The 27,413-nt window shown below is 37.5% G+C and overlaps 1 protein-coding gene across 5 annotated transcripts in view; it reads left to right on the top strand.

The window, feature by feature from the left end:
* The window catches only part of LOC150102961 (WD repeat-containing protein 13-like), a 436,326-nt gene that overhangs the window by 14,032 nt on the left and 394,881 nt on the right, over positions 1 to 27,413 (top strand). For all 5 annotated transcript variants that reach the window (XM_090398329.1, XM_090398327.1, XM_090398328.1 and 2 more), the window contains exon 2: positions 16,337 to 16,392. Coding sequence is in view for 2 of the 5 variants with exons in the window: in XM_090398328.1 (XP_090254454.1) it covers positions 16,337 to 16,392 (56 nt within the window). In the remaining 3 variants the exon portion in view is untranslated. The remainder of the gene's footprint in view (positions 1 to 16,336; positions 16,393 to 27,413) is intronic.

Genomic DNA, 27,413 nt, shown 5'->3' with positions numbered 1-27,413 from the left:
TACGTTCACCTCTTTCTCATCTATATGGCATCATTGCAACAATACCTCTAAAGCTGACTTTTTAGTTTCACTCATCTGGCAGTCATATCTTGTGATCTCTTTCAAATTACAAATATAAATAACACTAAAATAGGAAAAAATACATTTTATTAAACTTACTAATATGTTGGTCTGCCCGGTTAGCTTAGTGGCTATGCGTTTCGCAACCATATGCCTGGGAAAGGAGTGTCCTAGGTTTGATTCCTGTTGCCAGTGTGAGGAGCTTAAGGATCTTTCTCAGACATAGCCAAGTTAGCCAGTCTTAGGCATGGACAGCAGGGTTTTTCTCCCTAGTTTATCTGGGGTTTTTTCTCGCACAAGCAGCAAACCAGCCTCCCGGTATATTCTATAACCATAGAATATGCTGGGAGGCATAGGGCTAGGTCACCTTATTCTTGGGACAGGTATGACTTAGAAGTGCTTAAGATAGCTCTGTAACAGGCCAGTAGGCCTAACACATAGAAGGGAGAACAACTAAAATCTTGTTTTCTACCCATTTTCAAAGCACAGTTATAACTGAAACAAAACTAATGTCCTTACAAGGCACTCTCTATGAGCCAGATAACTGTAAAGTTAAATAAGGAAAGTCAGGATATCAATTCCCAAGGTCTTTGACAAATTAATGCAACCATACTAGTTGAGGTTCAGAGAGTGCTTTATAGATTATGCTGATTCTAAAAAATCTCTCAGAACTATAGACAACCTAGTTGGCCGAGTGGTTAGCATATCTGCTCTCCAGCCAAAAGGTTGCAGGTTTGAATCCCACCGTGGGCATGAGTGCTTGTGATTGCCTGCGAAGAATACTAGTGGTGGTGGTGGACGGTAGATGCTGTTGGTGTAGATGTGGTTTGCTGTAGTTGGTGGATTGAGTGGTGGAGATTCAGAGTTGTAGAGTAGGTGCCCTCCCTTGATGAGTGTTTGAGTGCCATGTAATAATAATAATAATTATTTCCGTGCAGTATTTCTTTCATCTAATCCTATGTGAAAGAGTATCCAGAGAATGGTCTGCTAGTCTTCACATGCTATACAAATGACTGCTAATGTATTTTTTGTGCGAATGTTTTTCTCCCTAATTTATCTGTGGGGTTTTCCTCTCACAAGCAGCAAACCATCCTCCCGGTATATTCTACAGCCATAGAATATACTGGGATACATAGGGCTAGTCACCTTATCCTTGGGACGGGTGCGACTTAGAAGGGCTTAAGTGGGCTAAACTCCACTCATACCTTCCTGTATGAGTGGGGTTTCTGTAAATGGGAAAAAGGATGGGCCATTAGGAAGTTGTCACTAGTGTATCTAGAAAGGAGACAATTGTTGCTTTCTTTTTCTGTGGTAAAATTTATGTTAAGATGTTGGATGTGCTGAAAGTGTATCCATAGCACAGCCAAACAATTGGTTTAGCTGTGGATGTGTTGTGAGCTTAACTTTCAAAATGTTCAACATAGTAGTTAGCTGTGTGTGTGTGTGGGGGGGGGGGGGCAGAGGGTTGTAACCTGCTGCAGTCCAATCAAGCTGTTTATATGTTTTTCCTTTCCTTAAGAAATAACCTGCATGTATATTCAAGTATGTTAATGAGAAGTGAAGTAATATCAAAACTGACCATGATGATAGAATCTGTCATAGCTAGATTTTTTTTAAAATTTATGTTTTCAAGTGTAGAGAACTTTTAATAGATGAGGAAATGTTGCCTCTGAGGAGGGGGGAGGAGTGATTTGGATTAATATTTAGTCAGTACAAAAAGTGGGACTATCTACTATTGGACAAACAGATATTGTGTTCATGGATTTCAGGCACTCCATATATCCCAGGATGGTTTTGACATGATAAGGCTTAAGCCTTTTGTTAACGTTTTTGGACCAAGATTTACATCTTGTAACTTAAAAAAAAAATTTTTTAAATAATTTATACACATTTTTTCTTTGTAGATTTTGGAGATTGTAGAATAAGGAGATTATGCATTTCTTGTTGTAATCTGCTTGGTTAATGTTAACTTCAGGGGTTTGCTATTGAATCTTCAAGGTTTGTTCTTGTTTTCAAACACTTTCATTTTTTTTCTTTAGTAATGTTTGTGTATCTGAATCTGCAGTTCACCTCTGAAAGATGCTCAACTTTGAATCATTTTAGAACTTTCTTGCACCATCTTCTTTTCAATATAAAATTCAATTTTATGGTGCTTAAACGTGTAGAAAGACTTGTGTTCGTCATACATGTTGACTAATTTTGACGGTAATATATCAGAACACAGAAAGATAAATAATCATCAGCTAAATCAGCTAACGTCTTTTTTTTATTCCCGTATACGGGGAGTAGGCGAGGCCATTTAGCCCTATCTAACTTTTTGGAGACTGAGTGGGCAATTCAATCTCCACTGGTACCAATCAGAGATAGATGGCCCAAGGCTAACACTAATTAAGCAGTACACAGTGAAGAAAGACGGCTCAAATGTGCCGCCATCTTGTGGTACCTAACCCTAACACAATATATTTAATGTCTGAAACAATGTGGGTTCTACGGTCGATTTTCTTGAGTTTCCGGGAGGAAAAACCCGCTTGCCTGTGCCAGAGATCGACTAACTTGGGAACTGGTCGAAAAAAGGCTTAGAAAAATTTCCTCTAGTCGCCAACTAGACTCGAAACCAAGTCTTCCTTCGTGCGGCCAAGCACGGTGGTGTGCAAACGCCACATCCACTGAGCTACACAGGACTATATATGATAAATAATCATTTATTGACTTATTTCTGATATTTCACTGGTGTGAAATATCAGAAATAAGCATCTTCAGAGCACAAAACACCGGCAGTTTGTCACAGTACATGAGACTACAACAACATGGTGTAATAATGGAACTAGTTTGAAAAATTGTAACCACAACACAAAGACTAAAGTCCTAATTAGGGACCCTCCTATGTTTAAAAAAAAAACAGAGAGAGAAAGCAGGTACTAGTCATGTCTTAAGATGACTGTGTCCCAAATCTTAGGCAAATTTATACACCCATATTTGTTAAGATTCGGAGTATGTTTTAAGGTTTCGTTTGCTTCTAAGAACAATCTCTCTGACTTGTAAAAGCTTCTATGCAGTACTTTTGTTTTCTTCCAGTTGATTCTGTGTACAGGAGTATCCAAAACATGGTCTGCTAGGCCTGACTTGCCATAGCAATAGTGCCAGATGTATCTTTTATGTTCCCTGATGCGGTTGTCCACAGTTCTTCCTGTTTGACTGTAGTAAGCTTGATCACACAAGCAGGGTACTTCGTAGACTCCTGGATGTGATAAAGGAGAGATGCTATCCTTGGGTGAATGGATGAGAGTTGTTAATTTGACACATGGTCCGAATACAGTGCGTAGTTGATGTTTATTGAGAACTTTAGATATCTTTTCTGATGTGCCTTTAATGTATGGGATGACGACTGTTTTGTTGTAGTTCTCCTTAGTGGATAGTGGGAGAGTTTCCAAGAAACCCCTGTGATCTTCAATAAAGGTCGAAACCGGTCTGGGTAGTGACCTTCCCTCATAATGTAAAACAATAATACATCTCCTAGGAGCTGCGTTTTACATTATGAGAAAATATTAAGGGCAGTGAGAGAAACTTGCTCCACCTTTGCTCTGAGTTGCCCTAGTGTTGACTTAAGCTTGGACTCGCCGAAACGGCATGAAACTCTTAGATTTCGATCTTCAAGTTTCCTATTTGGCTTTAAAATAATGAGGGATTTATTATTTCCTTAACTTAATTTACGTCGCCCAAAAAAAAAAAAGGCCTCTTGGCTCTTTATTGTAGTAATAATATATATGGGTACACCTTTCTGGCAATTCATATAGCAAAGTATGCAAGTTCTGTTCACTTAAACCTTGGTATTATCCAGGTCTACCTACTCACTGATGAGACCTCAATAAAGGTCGAAACCTGTCTGGGTAGTGTAATGTAAAACAGTAATACATCTCCTAGGAGCTGCTTTTTACATTATGAGAAAATATTACGGACAGTGATAGAAACTTGCTCCACCTTTGCTCCGAGTTACCCTAGTGTTGTACTACCAGGTGTTGACTTACGCTTGGACTCGCCGAACGTTCTTCGGCATGAAACTTTTAGATTTCAATCTTCGAGTTTCTTATTCGACTTTAAAATAATGAGGGATTTATTATCCCCTTAACTTAATCTTATACTATACAATTTTTGGACATTTAAGAATAAGGATTTCTTAATTTATTTTATTAAGAAATCATTAATTTATTGCTAAACACCTGCATGCTATTATTATGAATTTAAAAAAAAAAATGAATTATTTATTTTAATATTGACAAAAGTTCTTGCATTGTGGCTTTCTTAATAAATGAATGTAGAATTGATTGTGGTGTTGACCTACTCTTTTTGTGATTCAAATAAATGATATAAATCCTGTCTACATTTTCTGATTATAGCTATTCAAGTGCAATTTCCATGGCCACTAAAGCATCTGTTACTTTAAATGGAAATCGGAAGTGTCACCTTTGTCACTGCAATCACAGGATATCGCTTCAGTTTGAGCCTGGAGATTTAGAGCATTTATTATAATCATTCTACTTCTTTCTCAGCCATTTTCGATCTATTGCTGAATGAAGACCTCCTTCATGATCTTCCAATTTTCCCAGTTTTCTGCTTCCACCATCCATCTCTTGCCAGCCTTTTTTTCTATTTCATCTGCCCATCTTCTTTTTGGTTGATATCCATTCTGTTACTTTTCTGGTCCATCTATTGTCCATTCCTCGAGCCAGATGTCCAGCCCATCTCTATTTGGATTTACAACTTCTATTGCATGTCTTTGATCTGATTCATTCCTTATTTTTTTTATCCATTAGTATTATTCCTAGAATGATCTCTCCATCACCAGTATTTGATTTTCCATTTGTTTAGTTAGCTCCCAGGTTTCTGAGCCATAGGTGGTAATGTGCATTGGTTGAATACTTGCTTTTCAGGCAGATGGGCAAGTTATTTTTGAAGATATAGTCAAATTTTCCAAATGAATACCAGGCTAACTGTATTCTTTTTTTAATTTTGCTCTGTAATCCATTTTCCATGTCAAAAAGTTGTCCCAAGTACACATAAGAGGAAACTATTTCTATTGGTTCATCATAAGTTCTATTGTTTTTGCTCTTAAGTACTATTGAACATAACTTTTATTTTTTCTCTATTTATTTTAAGACCTATCTTCTTGCTTTCTATGTTCAGAATATTTATCATTTTCTGTAAGTTTTGTGGTGATTTTGAAATTAATACAGTATCATCAGCATGTCTTAAATTGGTTAATTTTTCACTTTTTATTGTCATGCCATTGGAATTCCAGTTAATTTTTTGAATCATCTGAAGTGCTGCTGTAAAAATTTTAGGGGATATTCTCGTAGAAGCTCCCTGTCTTATCCCCTTTTGTATAGGGATCTTGTTGTTTCTGTTTGTTGTCTTAGTTGCTGTTCTGTTTTTGTATATTTCTTTTAACGGTTCCACATATTCACTTGGTATGGATTGATTTTCTAGAGTTTCTATTATTGCAAAAGTTTTAATGTTGTCAAAGGTGTTTTTCATAATCTATAAATGCTAATCAGAGAGGTTTTTGATATTCTTCTGTTTTTTTCTGTGATTTATCTCAGTGCATGTATGTGGTCGATTGTACTATAACTTTTGGAATTCAGCCTGCTCTACTGGTTGTTTTAAATCCAGAATGTGCGTTATTCTGTTAGTTATTGTTTTTATAAGTATTTTATACTCTAGAACTGATAAGCTTAAGCTAATTGATCTGTGATTTTTGGCTTCTTCTTTATCTCCTTTTTTTTATATACATGAATGTTAATATTGCATTATTCCAGATTGTAGGCAATTTTGCCTTATTCAATGCTATGTTTGGGTTACAATTAAGAGCAAAGTAATCTGTTGATATTCCTCTTGAAGAGCTGGAAATTGTAGTCTTTCAGGAGTATTTCTTGGGGAAGCTGTTTTCCAGAACTGGGGGAGATGGAATGGAGTCAGATTTCAACTGTTGGGCATCTGTTGCCTCTATTGCTGTAGGTTTAGCAAAAATAGAGACATAATGGATTCTAACTGAATTGTACCCATGAAAATATCTGTAGAAGAGAGATAATGCAGAAACAAACTGAAAGGCTAAACAGAGTCACAGTGGAGTCATTAATTGACTGAACTTCTGAACAGCAAACAGCATCAAGAATTTTTTTTGAGAGGTTTTAGGTGCTCTATCCGAAACGTTCAGCAAAATGAGCAGTGTTCCAAAGTGGGGATTTGTACAGAGTAAGTAACTGGACAAATGAAAAGTAATGTATTGAGCAAAAAAAAAGTTTTCAAAGTTTTTTTGGAAGCTGAGGCTGCTGTAGATGTGATTTTATCAGCTTGAGAAGAAAGATCTGGTCTTGACTATTAAGCTGAGCATTAACAAAGGTAAGAGATGAACAAATTTTGTTGTTGTTGTTGCTGGGGAAGACTATGTTTTGGAAACATTGAAGGTAACTAGCTTGTTATCACCACATTGTAGGATGGTGTGGTAATCATCTACAAAAAAAGTGTTTAGTACACTTTTTTTTTTTTTTTTTTTTGTAGATGATCTTTAAGCTTGAGATGTTTGAGCACTGCAAAGTTTGTATGAGTAGGATGAGTGGAGAGTGCTATCGTCAGCAAAATTGTAAATTAGGTTCGAGATCAGTATGAGCATGTAATTTATGTATATATGAAGAAGAGGTGATTGAAAAAAGTCCTCAGGCAGACTATAAAATGACAATTTCCTGAGAAGTCCTTCATAACAAACCTTGCCAAATGTCTTGGAAATGTCAAACAGCAGCAGCACTGGTTTCTCCAAACTTCACATGGCATGTGTCCAGAGGTGGGTGGTGAAGACAAGATCTGCTGTGGATCTTGATTGGAAGAATCCATATCAATGGTCACTGATTAGTTGACAATTCTTCAAGTATCAAACAAGTTAACTATTAATGACCTTCTCTATTATTTCAGTCAAACTGAGATGAGAGTAGTAGATCAGTAGTTTGATGTTGGATGTCTTTTTTTGAATTGGCTGTATATGGGCTTATTTCTATTGCTGTAATGTCGATGGATGCCAGTTGAATATGATATAGTGTAAACACGATAAACAATGGGCATTAGTACAGGTGTGTGTTTGGTGGGATACTATCAGGACCAGAAGCCATTTTTTATATCCAGGTTGTTCAAGCTTCTGCTGATATCTTTCTGGCAGAAGGTCACAGGAGGCATGCAGTGCCAATGTTCCAGGTAGATGGAAGAAGAGATTTGCCTTGATTATCTGTGCAGGAGATGGATGAGAAGAATGATGTCAGGAGTTCAGCCTTATCTTCAGGTGATGTTAAAGTACTATTTGGATGAGCAAGAGAGAGAGAGATTGAAGGCTGCAGGTATTCTAGATTTAGCCCTTTCAGGCTTGATGTGGTGATGTCAGCTTTGAATGAAGCTGGAGCATTACTTACGCTATGAGGTTTCTTTTCTCAGACTTTCATGACACACTTGGGAAAATGGCTTGGATGTAGGGTGCGAATTTTGAACAAAATGGAGAATGAAGGTCCTCATTCCAACATAGGTTATTTCTATAAATTTGTGATTTCTAGATCACAAATATCGGGATCTGGAGAAAACAGCAGTCTGACCATGGAAAGCAGGAGTACATGTCATGGAGATCTTCTCACAGTGCCAAAGTATACAAGGTTGTAAATGGCTGAGGGGGGGAGGGTGTTCCACTGGAGATGAAACTTGAAAAGATTGTGATCCGAATTACCAAAAGGAGTAGTTGCCCCAACAGTGTACCTGGAAAGAGAACTGTTAAAGAAAATATCCAGTGTTAAGTGAGCGGAGAGGATTGTCAAGAATTCTGGTTGGGTGGTAAACAATTTTCTTCTTTTTGCTTACAGGAAAACTTCTTCTCTTCCAGCTTGGTCAGTGGAATTGGGGGAAAAAAAAAAAAAAAAAAAAGAGTTGGTGGCATGAGTCACCATGGAAGATGTCTTCACTTTTATGAGATAAGAGGTTTCAGGGATAAGAGGTCAGAATGATTTACAGAATTGGGGAGAGTTGTGAAGAGGAATAAACCAGGAAATTTTAAGCCAGAGAAGATCAAAAAGGAGAGATTAAGATTAGGTATTCTCTGGCAAGGAATATTGGACATTTTGGACATTTAAAATGGGCTGTGGTTGTTGGGGCAGAAATTTAGGGTTTGATCAAGAACAGATCAGGTTTGGATATCTGCAGGTGATGGTGCACATAATTTTGTTAATTTATGCCACGGATGTTGAATGTGAAAGAACTTTTTTTCATTTTTTTTTTTTTTTTGAAACAATTTTTTTGTGGTTTTAAATTTTTGGGGAATGTTTTGAGGGAGATATTTTTTATTTTAACTGTTGTGTTAGCGTTTTCGTCCCAAACACTAACTGGCTTTACTGCTATCCCTTTGAAGTTGGGGTGGTTCTGGATCTCCACAGTATGTTTTGCATGCCCTTGAAGGATATCATTTATACTGTATGTTGGAAGAGTGGAGTAAGAGTGGGAAGACTGAAACCAGACCCCTTGCTCTGCAGTGAAGCATGGTAACTGCTACTTGAGACATATGGATCCATCATTGATTTTGTCAATGCCAGACAATGACTTGCAAACATCATTCCCATGTGTAATCCCTGCAAAATCTTCCTCCAATTCAAACTCTTTTTCTTTATTTTCTGGTTTCTTGTAATGGATGAAAGTACCTTGCACAAACCTCTTCCAACACTTCTCAATTGTAGATGGTGATGGGCTTCCCCATTCCTTCCCAAAGTCAAAAATACTGACAGTTTGAGCTTCTTCAGGCATTCTGTTATGGATGTTTCCTCATCTCTCTTATTAAGATGTAAATCACTTGCTAAATCTCATTTCTCTCATTTAGCATTGAAGTGTTTATTCCTAATCAGCACAGTTCAGAACACTGCCATAACACTTGTGTTGTAGCAGTCTTGTTCTCTGAGCTTAAACTTTCTATTCACCATCATTCTAAGAATTTTTTTGCCTTTTTCAGTAGAATTCCACTAATGATATGATAGAATATATTAGCCTTCAATCTATGAATCTGAAAGTTCAGAACATTACACACTTGGCCATTTTAAACTAATATATGCACTAATTCACCCATCTTACTTGTTTATTCAAATCTTATCGAAGGGCCACAACATGGGAGCAGTTATTAATAAAGTTATTAGGAATTCTTTTCAGCTCTGCTTCCTCAAAACTGAATATTTTTTTATAGTCTGGTGACAATATCATTGACATTAAGTCAAATACTAATGGTCCCAGTGCTGAATCCTATAGAACCTTGCTTTTAACCTTCCTTCTTCATGATCCTGCTTTCCGCCATACACATCTTTGATATGTCATGTGGCATTCAAATACTTCTCAAAGATTGTTGCATTCTTATCAGCCAGAAAAATAGTATATGTACATCTTTTTCATTATATCCTTTTTACTTGATTATAAAAGCTGACCAGAAACTTCAATAGGTGTCTCTTAACAAAGTTATGCTAATTGCCTTTATCTTCCCAATTTTGTGTTAGAGTTCTTGATAATTTTTTTTCAGTTGTGACAACTACAGAAGAAATATGAATTAGTATATTGTTTTCTCAATTTTCACTACTACTCTCCCTTATGCATTTTCCTTATCTTACTATCTTTCCACTCCTTCATAATTTTTCCACCTGTAAGACTTTCATTAAACAGCTAGATCAGTAGTACTATCACTTTCCACATTTCCTTACAGCTGTCAAAATCTCACCAGCTCACCTTGATATCGAAAGTATTAATATTTTAAATGTCTATTTCATTCACTTCCAGTCCTTCAACCTACCTGTTCCTGTTGTACCAGGATAAAATATTTGGATAAAGTGATCATTAAACAATTCTATGTTATCTGCATTAGTTACCCAACTGCCTGCTCATAATCATTCATTCACCATTTCCACTTTTACTTACCACATAATGAAAGTATGCACTCCTTTTTGACTATCTTGTTATCCTATTCTGATTTCTTCTTCCTTACCATATGAATTGCTTTCTGCTTGAGCCTTATTCCTGTTGTATGTTCTCTCTCTCTCATTGTTAGATTTCCTTGATCATCCATTTCTTTGATCCGAGATTTGTTTATTTTTCACTCGGGACCTACTGCTTATCACTGTCTGTAAACAAATGTTTCCTAATTAGCTCCTGTGCACCACTAATCACACTTCCTTTATTTTGGAAGAAAGATTATCGATGCTTGGTAATTTATATGTAGTATACTTCCTCATTCATGATATTGCCTTCAGTTGGTTCCTAAGTGTGTGTGAAAGTGAATACCATCTGTGAAAGGTTGTAACCTATTGTATGCGTAGTACATGGTTGGACAAAAGGTTAAATAATCCAGGAACCCAGCTCTAGAGAATAAGTATGACACTCTTCAGGTCTCCAGTAAGTAAAGTAGTGGTTTCAAACTGTGTGGTGATATATCACCTCTCAAAGACATTTACAAACATCCATACCACAGTGGGATTTAAACTTGTACTCTGTTGGTTTGGAGAGTGAAGACGCCAGTACGTTAGTACCAGTTTCTTGCTCTGCTATTGGTGGATTTCAATCTGTGATTTATAGTTCTTTGATATTAAAGTTCTTACTTATCATTGAAGAGAACCAAAAGTTCACAGTAATTTATCTGATAGTAGTATCATTAAAAATGGACAGGAGGAACATATCAATTTTTTAGAGTGAGGGGAGATAACTGTACAAGCAAATCGGCCATGAGAACACATGAAATTTGCAAACAAAAAGTATTTTCGGTGGTAGTGATGGACAGTAGAAGGCATCAGTGATAGTTGTGTGTAGTGGGAGAATTAAATAGTAGGGAGAAACAGTATGATGTTTGTAGTGGAGTATAGTGCCCTCCTATGGTTAAGACCTTAGACTCCTAGAAGGTGTCATATAATAATAATAATCTGTGGAAATACAAGAAGGATGTGAGCAAGGAGTACAGAGCAGACTTCTTTGCTTGGAGAATGGTGAGTGCAGATCACTGCAGCATAATTTGAAGTATCCTTGATAGCAAGTTCCTCCTGCAAAGTCTTGACTTTTATTTATTTTTTTATGTTGGGCCCATACATGAGAGGCTGGTTGATCATCCTATAGTACATTAGTAATGTTTATGGGTAGTGGGTTGGAAAAGGAGGAACTTGTTTACATTTGATTTAAAAGATTGTACGTTGTATTCCTTGGGAAACATATCAAGGATTCCACAATACAGCAGTAGCAGCAGGGATGAAGGAGGATGAAAAGAAACTTGTTCTGTTGGTTTCAAGGTGCACTGTGAAGGGATGTTGAGCAGCAGCTACTGCACATGTTCCAATGTTCTTAGTACTGAGTGGAGAAATTATTGATGCTATTTCAGATGAACATTTCCGATGGAAATATTTAAAGAACACACACACATATTACAGAAACCAAACATCTGTGCAAAAGTGGGAGGAGTGATTTGGTAAGCAATGGGCCATTAATAAATCTAATTACTCTCCTCTGTATTGAGTCGAGCATTTTGAGGGAGCTTTTAGTGGCCCCACTCAAAATTCAAAAGCAATATTCAATAGCTGGGATAACAGCTGTTTAGAGGTGAAGTAATGTCTTGAGCGAAAGAGAAATCCTCGTTTTTTTAGAAGCTGAGGATGCAATGATTATGATGTGTTTATGCCAGGAGAGGCTTGATGTCAGGGTAATTCTAAGAAGAAATCTCATCTTGTCTGGAAATTTGGGTGTTGTCAAAAGTAATACTATAGAAAATGGTTCTTTTTGTGAGAAATAAGGCAGAACTGTTTGGACAGGCTGCTAGTTTCATGCTTTTTGTTATTCCAAACTCTGTTTTAGAAGCACTGATAGTTTTTTTTGCATCTATTTGCAGCTTGAGTATTAGCTCTAAAGGAGGGTGGAGTTCTTGATGTGAGCCGGTTATGGTATGTTTGATTTTTCATCGAACACCCTTGCCTCATCTTTTGGAGAGCCGGTTTTAGTTAGGGAACAGCAGTTTAGAGTAGGTAGTGTGGGGAATGTATTTTCCATGCCAGGGAGGATTACTTTGATAAATTTCCATATTTTTGGGTTGGAAGGCTGGAATCAATAGTCCAACCATGGGAATGAGGCATAGAAATCGTGGAGGCTGTCCCACATGGCACTGTTATAATGCCAAACTATTGTATGGGAGCGGCTGTGTTTAGTGTTGTTACATGGGGAAGGAGATGAGCACTAGATTGTGGTCAGAATTACTAAGGGGGCCCCCACTATATTCACTGTGTATTTGGAAAGGTCGTTGGTGAGGAAGAGATGTAGGGTGTTTGGGGAGTGGTTCGGATTATCTGGTATTCTGGTTGGAATAAGTTTTTAATTAATTGAAGTTTAATTGACTTAATTGAAGTTTAGTGATAATTGTAACAATAAATACTTCTTCTTCTTTCACTATGCCTTATCCCGTGTTAAACGGGGTCGGCGTTCCCATCTTTAATCTTCTTCCAGATTCTCTGGTCCAGGGCATCTTCCCGACTCCATCCTTTCTCCCTAAGATCCTCTGCCACCTTATCCCTCCATCTGAGTTTGGGCCTGCCTCTTTTCCTCCTTCCCTCCACCTCCATATGCTCCACTCGTTTACCAACATACTCCTCACTCCTTCTCTCTACATGACCGAACCACCTCGGCCTTCTTTCTTGCACCTTCTTACCGATCGGTCCCACCTTGATCGTCCCTCTGATGTAGTCATTCCTTATCCTGTCCTTTGTCACACCACTCATGCATCTCAACATCCATATTTCCACCACCTCCATCTTCCTCTCCTGTGCCTTTGTTATAGGCCACGTCTCCGTGCCATGGAGCATCGCCGGCACTACCATCTTATACAGCTTTCCTTTACATCTTACAACTCTCTCTCTCTCTCTTGTTGCACAGGACCCCACTCATCTTCCTCCAGTTCATCCAGCTGTATGTTATTCGGTGCTGTATTTCCTCATCCAGGCCACCATTCCTCTCGACGACCGACCCGAGGTACTTGAATTTCTTCTCTGAAGTTAACCTTTCACCCTGGAGTTGTATGATCATATCCTCGTCACTCCCCGTTGATATATATTTGGTCTCTACCTGGTTAATTTTCATGCCTCTCTCCTTCAATACCTTTCTCCACTCTTCCAAGGTCTTTTCAAGCTGCTCTCGGGATGATTCGCAGAGAACAATATCATCGGCAAACATCATGCTCCATGCCTCATCCTTTTTGACATCTTCCCTACATCCATGACCAGATCAAAGAGGTAGGGACTCAGAGCTAATCCCTGATGGAGCCCTACGACAGTGGGGAACCTCTCTGTCATGCCGACACTAGACCTGACCCGAGTTTTCGCTCCCTCATACATCTCCTTAACCAACCTCACGTACTTTTCTGACATCCCCTTCTTCCTCATACACCTCCCCATACCTTCTGTCTGGCCACTCTGTCGTATGCTTTTCCAGGTCTATAAATACTATATGTAGCTCCACCTGCATCTCCCTATATTTCTCCATCAATCGCTTTAGCGCAAATATTGCATCCGTTGTCCCTCTTCCTGGCATAAATCCAAACTGCTCCTCACCAATTTTTGTTTCCCGCCGTATCCTTCCTTCAATTACTCGTTCCCATATCTTCAATGTGTGTGACATCAGCTTGATCCCTCTATAGTTGCCACAATCTTGAACATCTCCTTTTCCCTTGTAGATTGGGACAAGAATGCTTCTCCTCCATTCCTCTGGTATCTTTTCCTGTTGAGCTATTTTCCTCATCAGATCCCATAACATGTCTGCACCCTCGCTGCCTAAGCTTCTTCACACTTCTCCAGGTATCTGGTCCACCCCCACAGCCTTTCCATTCTTTGTTTTTCTCAGTGCCCAATACACTTCCTCTCTGCTTATGTCCTGCACCGATCCTTCATTTGCCTCTCCATTCTCACACCTTTCTCTTGGATTCTCCTCATTTAGTAGATTACGAAAATATTCTTCCCATCTTCCTCTGATTTTGTCCTCCTCTTGTAGTACTGCTCCTGCGGCATCCTTTATCTGCTTAACTGATGTTATGTCTATAAGTTAAGGGGATAAAAATCCCTTATTGTTTTTCAGCCAGTAAGCGAAACTAAGATGTTATAATATAATATAGTGACACACCTTTCGGTCAAACGTATAGCAAAAGTATGTAAGTTTTCTTCACTTAAACTCTGATATTCCAAGTCTAGCTACTCACTGATGAGACCTCAAAAAAGGTTGAAACCGGTCTGGGTAGTGACCTCTCCTCATAATGTAAAACAGTACTACATCTCTTAAGAGCTGTGTGTTTTACATTATGAGAAAATATCAAGAACAGTGAGGGATCTTGCTCCACCTTTGCAACGAGTTGCCGTGGTGTGGCACTACCAAGTGGTCACTTACGCTTGGATACGCTGACAGTTCGTCGGCATGAAACGTTACAGATTGTAGTTTTCGATCTTAGTTTCGCTTACTGGCTGAAAAACAATAAGGGATTTTTATCCCCTTAACTTATATCAACCTCGCCAGAAAAAAAAAATAGCCGTTTTGGCTTTTTCATCTGATGTTATGTCTTTTGAGGCCTTTCTAGCTTTCGCTATTCTCAACAACTTAGCTTCACCACCGTTTCTCTCCAGTACTTCATAAACCTCTTAAACTGCCTATGCCCTTGCCACAGCTCTCTTTGCACTTTACTTCGCTAATCTATATGCCTTCTTGTCAGCTCTGGTTCCAGTCATGTCCCATTTTTTCTTTGCCTCTTTCTTTTCCCCGATCTCCAACTGTACCTCCTCGTTCCACCACCATGCCTCCTTATCCTTGGGCAGCCTCTTTCCTGATGTTATTCCGAGCACCTGTTCTTCAATTTTTCTAATATTCTGACTATTTGCGTCTCACCATTTTTCCACATCCTCTGGTAACTTGATTCCTTTCAGTACCTTTTCTTTAAGCTCATTCAATGGACCTTCCTCTTCCAATTTCCACCACTTTATTTTCCTATCTTTCTGCCACTTCTGTCTATTCTTCTTTTCCCCTTTTATATCACAATCTATCACAACCAACCTGTGCTGTGCTGCTACACTTTCTCTGTTAATCACTTTAGAGTTTTTCACCTCCTTCGGATGTTTCTTTCTGCACATAATATAGTCAATCTGACTCATCCTATCCCCGCTCTTATAAATTATCAGGTGTCCAACTCTCTTCTTAAACCACATGTTAGCTATAGCCAGGTTGAAGGCCACAGCATGCTCTACAATTCTTTTACCTTCTTCATTTCTTTCACCACTACTCCAACCCCCGTGCACCCTTTCTTCACCACTTCGTCGCCTTCCTACATGCCCATTCAGGTCTGCTCCGACGATCACTCTCTCACCATCAGGGATTCCCATTACTACCTGGTCTAGTTCTCTCCAGAATGCCTCTTTCTCTTCTTCATCACAACCTACTTGTGGAGTGTATCTACACACTATCACAGCCACGCTTCCTCCAATCTCAAGCTTAACACTCATAATCCGATCGTTCTTCCGGCACACCTCGCAGACTCCACCCTTCAGCTCCTTGTCGATGATGATTCCAACTCCGTTTCTTCCATTCTCATTCACCCTGCTGTAAAACAGTTTATATCCTTCTGCCAGCTCCTTTGCTTTATTGCCCTTCCACCTTGTCTCCTGCATGCACAATATTTTCAGCTTCCTTCTTCTCATCATGTCTACTATCTCCCTACTCTTCTCATTCATTGTACCCACATTCAGTGACCCGATTCTTACTTTACATACTCTCTCTTTCTGTTGGACTCGCTTCTTTAGCCGAACCCATCCTCGGTTTGGTAGCCCAAGCCCATTTCTCGCAGTCCTCAGGCAACAGAACTGCATGTCGCTTATGGTGGGACGCCTAGCTGTTGTCCTTTCTCCGTTATTCGACATTTCATCCCTGGTTTTGGCATGTTTTTTACGGCCAGATGCCCTTCCTGATGCCAACCCTCCCCATTTATCCGGGCTTGGGACCAGCACTGAGATGGGCTGACTTGCCCTCCCCAGTGGCTGTAACAATAAATACTAATAACAAAAAATGGTTAAATTATTATTTAAGAATAACCAGTTGTATTCTGTTTTGAACCTTTTTATCTGTTACTGCAGAATTATTAGTGTTTATTTCAAAATATTACAATACGTACATTTTTGTTTTCATTTTATTTGTGTGAACCTTTAAACAGTGTTATTTCTTTAATCAGGAACATTATATATTAGGAGAAGAAGTCAGCTTTTGAGAGAAAATGCAAAAGAAGAGGTAGGTTCTTGTATTTCTAATAAAACATTTTTGCTAGTCTATAGCCACATTTATTGAAAAAAAATTGAGGATACTCTATAACGAGAGAATATAAATATAGGTAACATGGATGGAAATGGGAATTTCTGGTATGCACTTATATTTATCATTATTATATGAGTATCTCTTGTGGAATTAGAGAACTCATTGTGGGAGAGCCGCTCTAACCTTTAGATATTTAGGTACCTCTCCTTAAACTCATTTGCTGTCAGGGCACTCAACTAATCTGGCGATTCATTCCACTCATTCACCACTCTCCAAGCAAAAAAAAAAAATCTAGGCCACACACCCTTACTAACCATGTTCTCACATGGCTTTTAGGGGCAACATGTAGTTCTCTCTGTCATATATTGAAAAATTTTTGTGTCAATCTTATAGAATCCTAACTTTGCAACCCATGCACCCTAAACCTAACCTCTTAGGGAGCATTCCACAGACCTATTACCAATGTAGTCAATTGTTTCTGAATCCTTAGTCTCTTGCAATCAGAGGGATAGCATATGGTGGAATGGAATCAAGATGAATGAGAGTGACTAGTAGATTGTTCCAGGGCCCTGTACTAGGACTACTACTCTTTAATTAGTACATTAATGATGTAGCAGAAGATTTGAAGGGGAATATTCAGCTGTTTGCCAATGATGCAAAACTAGGGAGGGAAATAGCTAATAAAAGTGATGTAGATATCTTACAGGATGATTTAAATAAATTGAAGTGTGAGCAAAGGACAATAGTTGTCAATTCAATGTTGAAAAATGTGAGGTAATGTACTTTGGGATGAAAAAATTACTCTTTTCATATCATATTGATGGTACTAATTTACTGTAAATTGATGAGGCTTGGGATCTGGGGGTGATGGTGAATAGAGATGTGAAATTCAGAGGATGTATTGCAAGAGTTGGCAAAATAGCTGAGTTTTGTTGACAGGCAGAGGAGAGGGGATATGATAGAAACTTATATAAGTCGCTAAAGGGATTCTCTAATATTGACACTGAAGAAAATTTTCAGTACATGGGGAGTAGGGGAAAAACAAGGGAAGTCAAGTCACACTGGGAAGTTGTTTAAGAGTGTGGTTAGTAAGGGTATGCAGACTAGGTTCTTTACTTGGAGAGTGGTGAATGAGTGGAATGGATTGCCAGAGGTGGTTGTTGAGCATGTCCCAACAGTGAATAGGTTTAAGATGTATGATAAGTATTGTGTTAATGGATAGAGCGGGTCTTTTGACTCCATGGAATGCCCATATAAATAATAATAATCCTCTCCACTAACTCCTGATCCCCAAGAAACCCAAGTGACCAAATCTGTCCACAGTAATCAAGATGTTACTAAATATTAGCTTTATAAAGAGTGATAATAACCTTCCTATCTTTACTCATTGGTGCAATATGTCCTCTGAACTTCATTACCCCCCAAGTCCCTAGCTTTAATCCACTACCATAAAAGTAAATACACAGTATGTAGTCTCTTTTTCCCAAATTTCATAACCTTGCATATAAAGGGATAAGCAAAGGTTTATTTTTATAGACCCCTTGGGTCTATAAAAATAAACTTATTTTTCTTCCCCTTGGATCAGAACGTGTTTTTTGACTGCAGCTCTTTTTAAATTAAAAAAATAAAAATAATAATGACATATAGGTATTATTGAATACCTTTGCTGTATTTTTGGCAGTTACGATCTTTTAAAACTTTAAGTGGAGAGATTGTAGATGGTCATGAATAAATATGATATTAATGATAGTAGAACAGTGAGATGGAACTCCATTGAATCTTAAAATTTAAAACCTCTGTTATAATTAAGAGTCTAAGGCATAAAACTGATGCAATATTATTAAAAAATAGAACGTGAAGAAAGAATAAATTTGGTAATAAATGATGTGATATTACTAATAAATTCATCTTGAAAACTTGTAAAAATTAAAAGTTGAGATATATTAAAAAACTAAAAATCCAGAACTTAAAATTTGTGAAGGATGAAAAATGACTAATGTCCCACTTTCTGTTTCTTGGTATTTTGCTCTAGTAGCTGGTGCAATGTAGTTCATCTGTATACATTTTTTTAATATTTTCTTTCCTTTATACTCATGGAAATCATTACATTTTATTCCTTTGGCATAGGTTCATTTTTATATCATTGGTTCACTCTGTCAATATACAATCAGTTTTTCTCCTTTCTCATAATATCATTAAAGAGAGCTCTTTTTATTGAAGCAATTGGATACAGTGTCTTCAATAATAGTTTCACATTTCTCAAATGCAATACTTGTCAGTAATTATCAGTAGCTTGATAACTATAAATTCAGATGTTTTTACGTGACATTTTTCCATTCTACAAGTTTATTTAATGCTGTTCAAGGACATTAAATTATTCGAAAAGATGAGACCATTATTGTATTATAGAATTCAACTATGTAAAACTGAAATTGTGAATGTGTCAGAAAATCATTAATCAAATTATGTGATAACTTTTCAATAGTGTAAGTCAGGGGCAGATGTTCCAGGTGTGCAGTGTACATCCACTCAATAGCAATATCACTGATATTATATTTTTGCATTTATTCCTGTTAAAGACTCCCCTAATTGTTTCCTGGCTTTGCATGAGTCTTAAAATTAAACACAGTATACTAATGCTTCATGAAAAGGACATTTTTCGATGCTCAAACATTGCATCATATTCATGCTAATAGCCCGGATGTATGGTCACAAATGCATACATCTTTGAACAGATGTACAGATGGTGCAGCAGGTCAAATTCTAAGTGTTCCAGTTTTAAACCATCAGAAGGTGAGGCATGGTGATTGTTGAGACAATAGCATCTAGTGGCTGTGATTGGTTAAGTGTGTTGTTCAAGTTGTTTCTAATTACTCTAATTGTTCCTAAATATAGTACACCGATGTTAAATGTCTGTTTAGTGTATTTAGTGATAAAAAAGTTACTTGTTTTTCTTGCTTGTATAGTATAGCAGCTCTTGAGGTTGGAAAGTTTAATGGTATTGGGTCATTTTTATTGTAGTCTTCAGAAACAACAGACATAGTAAAATTTTATCTATTCATGAATAAAAATGAATACTTCTGTGTATTATAAGATCTACAATAAAATACTAGCATATGTGAGATATCTATTATTGATAACACAGAAGAGCCACTGACACTTAAAAAAAACAAACTAATGAATCTAAGATTCCCAAAAGTGTGAATAATTCTGATAATGTTTGGATATTATGTATCCTATTATTACGTAAAATGTATACTGAGTCTAAGTAAACAAAAGAAAATTCTTAGAAAACGAATCGAGATATACATAAACCAAAGAATCACCTGATAGTGGCTGTTTATTATTGGTTAGTTATTTTTACTTTGCAAACAAATCTCTTTCCCTCTCCTCGTAAGTTTTTTAAATTTTGCCATCATAAATTCACTTATTCATGTCTAGACTAGTTATTCACTCTACCGAGCAATAGAACACACACATCACAAATGTCAATTATTATTGATTTGTTTGCCATTAATGAAAGTATTTCTACTTAACACTTATTCTTTCTTTTACATTCTCATGTGACTTATTAATGATGGTTCACATATTTACCTCTGAGTAATCCAAATATACCAACCGAATCTAGCATTCTCCTTTATTATTGTTTTCCAATATATCTTAAACACACTTTATGCAGATTTAATTACAATTAATTGATAAAGTCAAGTATTCAAAGTTATCCTTCAATTAATTACATTGAGCCAATTAAGATGAGCCCTGATACTCTATGCACTCTTAACTTTCTTACATCGATAAAAATGTGGTCAAATTGACATGAATTATGCAGTGCAAGTTACATAAGCCTACCCAACCTAAATGGGCATGCGATGCCACTGGTGCAAGTATGTTTTTTGTCAGTAAAGGTTTCATTCTCAGTTCTGACTTCAAACACTGATGCATCTTGCCTTCCAGTTATCTGAATTGGTGAGTGAAAAGAGTTTATGTTGATTGCCTTAGAATTATTATTATAATTCTGATGGCCTCAGAAATATATTATAAGTGAAAATGGATTTTTCAAAAAAGGGAAAAAAAGGTTAATTTAATACAGTTGACTATTTATCGATGGAAGAAAAATATGATTTAAGTCCTTTAAAAACAATCTCTCACTCTTTCCATCTTGACTGGTTGGAATTTGGCTCTTATAGAAAGGAGCCAGAAATTTTGATAATGGGAGTAAATCCATACATGAATTACAAGTTATCAGCATATATAATACTCTGTATTTCTGCAGCAGTAGTTGTTTATTTTATTAATGTTACACGAAAACAATTTCAAATTGAATATTGAAATATGTTACATGCTGGCATCCCTAAAACATGTTCAGGGATGCCAAGACAGTATCTGTAAAAATGGGACTATCCCATTCAAAATGGGATGGATGGACACCCTAACTTAATCCCTACTTGGTTAATCCTCCTAACTGTGAGTATGCAGTTTGATACTCATTATCATTCTCTCATGGATTTAAGTCCAGTGGCCTTTCCAAGTCTCTTCCATTTTTTCCTTAGTCGTCCATGACTTAATGTCCTCCAACTGGTTGGTATCGGAATATCTTATCTTTTATTTAAGAGAAGCAGGCTGATACTGCTTCTCTTAATACTGCTTCTCTTAAAGCATGGGCAATAGTCTCTTGACTATTGCCCATGCACTACTAGCATTCTTTCCTTGTAGCTTCATCATCACGAACCATGGGCTCACTGCCCATTGGTGTCCGATGCCTCCTTCACTATCTTCTTCCACCTTTCTTTGTCTAGTGCATAGTGTCACAGTTTCTGTACATGCATTCCACACCAACGTCTGAGCTGGCATGTTTTACCTGTTGATCCTATTGGCATCAGATAACAATAGTGTTTTTTCTTTATAGTCAGAGCATCGACACTTATCTGACCGACCCTCCTCCTCCTTTATCCAGGCTTGGGGCTGGCATGAGACCACTAAGGATTCCATGACTGAGTTAATAATTGCTTACCTTAACATTAAGCAAGTAACAATCGACGTTTCGACCTCTGTATTGAGGTCATCATCAGGAAACATACATGTGTACAATATACAAGCTAGACACCACTGCGCTATACAAAAGTAAAATTAATCTAAATGTTTGTTAATTATTTATCCTAGCCTGACCTCCAGTAAGAAGTAAAAAAAAAAAAAAACAGAACTACATTAAACAATTTCTATTTCAAATTCAATACAAATTTCAATTTTGTATTGGAATTTTCTTCTGTCTGGGGTTTTCCTGGTTGCTATATGGGTTGAAGATAGGTTCTACACATTCTTGGAATAATTAATCCATTTTTGTTCAGATTTGGATGATGGTTCAGCATTTCACAAGCTGATTTGAATTTTCTTTCAAACCAGGTTTTATTGCAGTGTAGGGACTTAGTGCCTTTCCAGTCAATTCTGTGACGTGGTCTGATAGGCCTGTTTTACCATAGTAGAGATATTTAATGTGGCATTTGTGTTCATCTTTTCCATTTGGGATGGTGCGTCCTGTTTCCCCTATGTAAGATAGGTTACAGGTACATTGAATTTTGTAAACCCCTGGGTGGGCAAGGTATGGAAGAGGATCTTTGGAGGAGCTAAGTAAATTTCTTAATTTTTCCAGGGGTTTGAAGGTTGTCTTGATGTTGTATTTAAGTAATGTTCTATTTATTTTTTCTGAAATGTCCCTAATGTAGAGTATAGCTATGGCATTCTTGTAATTTTTTTACTTTTAATGGCATTTTTATGGAGGATCTTGGTAACTGTTTTTTTTTTTTATTGTAGCCATTTTTTCTAAATATTTGGTTAATGATTTCAAATTCTTGGTTCAGAGCTTGTTCATTAGAGCAAATTATTAGGGCTCTGTGTTTGAAAGTGCTGATAACTCCTAGTTTTTGTGTTGGGTGGTGGTATGAATTTTTATGTATGTGTAGGTTTGCGGTAGATAGTGAATGAGAGGCAGTCTGAGGGAAGACGTCTGACAAGTGTGTCTAGAGAAAGAAGAGAGTTGTTTATGATTTCGATGATTTCGTGGAGCCAAATGGGAAAAATATTGTCAACAAACCTGAGTCAGACTTTGGGTTTTAGGCTGGCTGAATCTAGAGCTCGTTGCTTGAAGTCTTCCATTTAAAAGTTAGCTATTGGGGGGGGGGGGGGAGTGTTGAGCCCGTGGCTGTACCTTCTTTTTGTAGGTAAAAATTATTTTGCCACATGAAATACCTGGAGCAGATTACGTGGGTAAAAAAGGCTGTGATATCAGACGGAAATATGTGTTTTGTAAGAGAAGAATTGTATAATTGATAGGGATATTAGTGAAAAGGGCAGTTATGTCAAAGCTGATTAAATAAATCTTTGTTGTTGAGTGTGATGTTTCTAATCTTGTTTACGAAGTATTGTGTATTTTTTATGTAGGAGGGGGACTGATCTACCAACTCCTTGAGTGGGACCACTAATTTCTTGGCTAAGTGATTAGGGCTGTCGATTCCTTCAACTATCGGTCTTGGTGGCATGTTTGTTTTGTGTATTTTTGGCAGACAGTAAATTCTGGGAGTTCAGGCATAATGCGGTATAAGTTTTTTGGCTGTTTCCTTTCGCTGTGTGATCACTGATTTGAATAATTCTGTTGTTTTCTTTTTGATGCGGTTTGTAGGGTTGTAATTCACAATTTGGTACATATGGTCAGATGCCAGTTGGTTCATTTTATCCAGGTATGCTGTCTGATGAAGGACAACGGTAGCATTACCTTTATCTGCTTTTGTAATCACGATATCTGGGTTATTTTTTAGGGATTTAAGTGCCAATTTTTCTGTTCTGGCTAAGTTGCAACTTAGTTGTTTATCAGAGTTTAATATGTATGATGTTTTGATTCATATTTTGTTGGCTAAATTGGAGGAGAGGGATTTTATACCAAATTAAAGGTTCGAGATTTCACCCTGCAGATTTACTATTAAGCTTTGATATCATATTTTTTTTACAAATGTTTCACTAGCTGATGCCCTAAAATTTTTATCTAAATTTTCAGATGTTCTAGACCTCTTAAAGAAGGGGTTCTCAACCTTTTCCAGTGGTGTACCACTATATTTAATTCAAGATATTAGATGTACCAGTAAGGCAGTGGCTCACTTACCACCAGTGGTACACATATCATAGGTTGAGAATCCCTGTCATCATCATCATCATCAAATTCCTGCCATGCACCCTCAAGGGGTGTACAGGATACGATAGTACTACATGAAAAAATTACATCATTACTAACTTCCTATCTGCAATTTTCCTCCAAATCAGTCTGTTACTTGTCAAGACTCCAACATTATCAGATCTTATATTTCTATCGTCTAAGGCACTTTGTACCGTATCAATCCACCTATATCTTGGTCTTCCTTTGGGTCGTTTTCCTGCCAACCTGGCAAAGAACAATTGTTTTGCTAATCTTTCCTCTCCCATTCTATTTAAGTGACCATACCACTTGAGATTGGCTCCGCTAATGCATTCCTGGATGCTGACAATGCCAAGTTCTTTCCTAATATCCTCATTTTTAATATGATATTGCCATTGACGCCATCTGTTCACACCTCTAATCTTTCTCAGGACTCTCATATCTACAGTCTCTAGTCTTTGGTCAAGTGTTTTACTTCTAACCCAGCTCTCAGATCCATAAGTTAAAACTGGTTTGAACACCGTCTTGTATACAGCTAATTTAGTGTTCCGACTAATTTCTCTCTTATTCCATATGAATTTATTCAACTGACTTCCCACCATATTTAATATATATTTAATTTACCATCTTCACTAAAAATCGTGCCTAAGTAGCTGAAATATTTTACATGTTCCACAGGTTCTCCATTCACAACACAGCTGACATTTTCAATGATTCTGCCTATTTTCATTGTCTTTGTCTTTTTATTGCTGACCTTCATACCATATCTATTACAACAGTTATTCAATTTAGTCAGAGAATCTTGCAGACTTGTAGCAGATTTATTTAGAAGTATAGCATCCTCTGCATAAAGCAAAGAGCTGACATTAACATCTCCAACCCTGATATCATGTTTAATGCTACTTTCCTTCATAATGTGATCCATATAGATAATGAATAACAGAGGGGATAATGTACATCCTTGTCTCACACCAGATTTAACAATAAACCATCTTCCTGTTGAAAATTTATTTATCACTAGGTTAGACTATAATAGATTTAGTTTAATCCTTTATCCCAGTGAGAGCAAACAAAGTTTGCGCCTGAAAATATCTTCAGGACTAAATATAGTGTTGTACTATCTTATCCAGTAAGTAGTGCAACACCAAGGCAACTCGTGGCAAAGGTGGAGCAAGCTACCAGGCACTTCTAACCCAGTATCTCCCATAATGCAAAACACATTTCCTATGTGGATATGTATACTGTTATGCATTAAAGGGATTGGCCATCTACCCAGACTAGTTTCGACCTTTATTGAGGTCTCTTCAGTGGGAGCCAGGCCCAGAGCTGGAGATACCAGGCAGAAGCAGTAGCAAGTCATCTGTGCCTATGGGAGTTGCCAAAAGGTTTATCACCTTTTTTAAAAATTACTCTGGATTTAGAGAAAGATGTTGAAAATTTATTTATCACTAGGTTAGACTATAATAGATTTAGTTTAATCCTTTATCCCAGTGAGAGCAAACAAAGTTTGCGCCTGAAAATATCTTCAGGACTAAATATAGTGTTGTACTATCTTATCCAGTAAGTAGTGCAACACCAAGGCAACTCGTGGCAAAGGTGGAGCAAGCTACCAGGCACTTCTAACCCAGTATCTCCCATAATGCAAAACACATTTCCTATGTGGATATGTATACTGTTATGCATTAAAGGGATTGGCCATCTACCCAGACTAGTTTCGACCTTTATTGAGGTCTCTTCAGTGGGAGCCAGGCCCAGAGCTGGAGATACCAGGCAGAAGCAGTAGCAAGTCATCTGTGCCTATGGGAGTTGCCAAAAGGTTTATCACCTTTTTTAAAAATTACTCTGGATTTAGAGAAAGATGTTGAAAATTTATTTATCACTAGGTTAGACTATAATAGATTTAGTTTAATCCTTTATCCCAGTGAGGCAAACAAAGTTTGCGCCTGAAAATATCTTCAGGACTAAATATAGTGTTGTACTATCTTATCCAGTAAGTAGTGCAACACCAAGGCAACTCGTGGCAAAGGTGGAGCAAGCTACCAGGCACTTCTAACCCAGTATCTCCCATAATGCAAAACACATTTCCTATGTGGATATGTATACTGTTATGCATTAAAGGGATTGGCCATCTACCCAGACTAGTTTCGACCTTTATTGAGGTCTCTTCAGTGGGAGCCAGGCCCAGAGCTGGAGATACCAGGCAGAAGCAGTAGCAAGTCATCTGTGCCTATGGGAGTTGCCAAAAGGTTTATCACCTTTTTTAAAAATTACTCTGGATTTAGAGAAAGATGTTGAAAATTTATTTATCACTAGGTTAGACTATAATAGATTTAGTTTAATCCTTTATCCCAGTGAGAGCAAACAAAGTTTGCGCCTGAAAATATCTTCAGGACTAAATATAGTGTTGTACTATCTTATCCAGTAAGTAGTGCAACACCAAGGCAACTCGTGGCAAAGGTGGAGCAAGCTACCAGGCACTTCTAACCCAGTATCTCCCATAATGCAAAACACATTTCCTATGTGGATATGTATACTGTTATGCATTAAAGGGATTGGCCATCTACCCAGACTAGTTTCGACCTTTATTGAGGTCTCTTCAGTGGGAGCCAGGCCCAGAGCTGGAGATACCAGGCAGAAGCAGTAGCAAGTCATCTGTGCCTATGGGAGTTGCCAAAAGGTTTATCACCTTTTTTAAAAATTACTCTGGATTTAGAGAAAGATGTTGAAAATTTATTTATCACTAGGTTAGACTATAATAGATTTAGTTTAATCCTTTATCCCAGTGAGAGCAAACAAAGTTTGCGCCTGAAAATATCTTCAGGACTAAATATAGTGTTGTACTATCTTATCCAGTAAGTAGTGCAACACCAAGGCAACTCGTGGCAAAGGTGGAGCAAGCTACCAGGCACTTCTAACCCAGTATCTCCCATAATGCAAAACACATTTCCTATGTGGATATGTATACTGTTATGCATTAAAGGGATTGGCCATCTACCCAGACTAGTTTCGACCTTTATTGAGGTCTCTTCAGTGGGAGCCAGGCCCAGAGCTGGAGATACCAGGCAGCAGCAGTAGCAAGTCATCTGTGCCTATGGGAGTTGCCAAAAGGTTTATCACCTTTTTTAAAAATTACTCTGGATTTAGAGAAAGATGTTGAAAATTTATTTATCACTAGGTTAGACTATAATAGATTTAGTTTAATCCTTTATCCCAGTGAGACCAAACTCACTGGGATAAAGGATTAAACTAAATCTATTATAGTCTAACCTAGTGATAAATAAATTTTCAACATCTTTCTCTAAATCCAGAGTAATTTTTAAAAAAGGTGATAAACCTTTTGGCAACTCCCATAGGCACAGATGACTTGCTACTGCTTCTGCCTGGTATCTCCAGCTCTGGGCCTGGCTCCCACTGAAGAGACCTCAATAAAGGTCGAAACTAGTCTGGGTAGATGGCCAATCCCTTTAATGCATAACAGTATACATATCCACATAGGAAATGTGTTTTGCATTATGGGAGATACTGGGTTAGAAGTGCCTGGTAGCTTGTTCCACCTTTGCCACGAGTTGCCTTGGTGTTGCACTACTTACTGGATAAGATAGTACAACACTATATTTAGTCCTGAAGATATTTTCAGGCGCAAACTTTGTTTGCTCTCACTGGGATAAAGGATTAAACTAAATCTATTATAGTCTAACCTAGTGATAAATAAATTTTCAACATCTTTCTCTAAATCCAGAGTAATTTTTAAAAAAGGTGATAAACCTTTTGGCAACTCCCATAGGCACAGATGACTTGCTACTGCTTCTGCCTGGTA

The sequence above is a fragment of the Typopeltis vanoorti genome, chromosome 9 (genome assembly GCF_054136105.1).
Source record: "Typopeltis vanoorti isolate ZY-2024b chromosome 9, IOZ_Tvanoo_1.0, whole genome shotgun sequence".
Taxonomy (NCBI): Eukaryota; Metazoa; Arthropoda; class Arachnida; order Uropygi; family Thelyphonidae; genus Typopeltis; species Typopeltis vanoorti.
The sequence above is the reverse complement of the archived record's forward strand: the minus strand, read 5'-3'. Positions and strand labels throughout refer to the sequence as shown.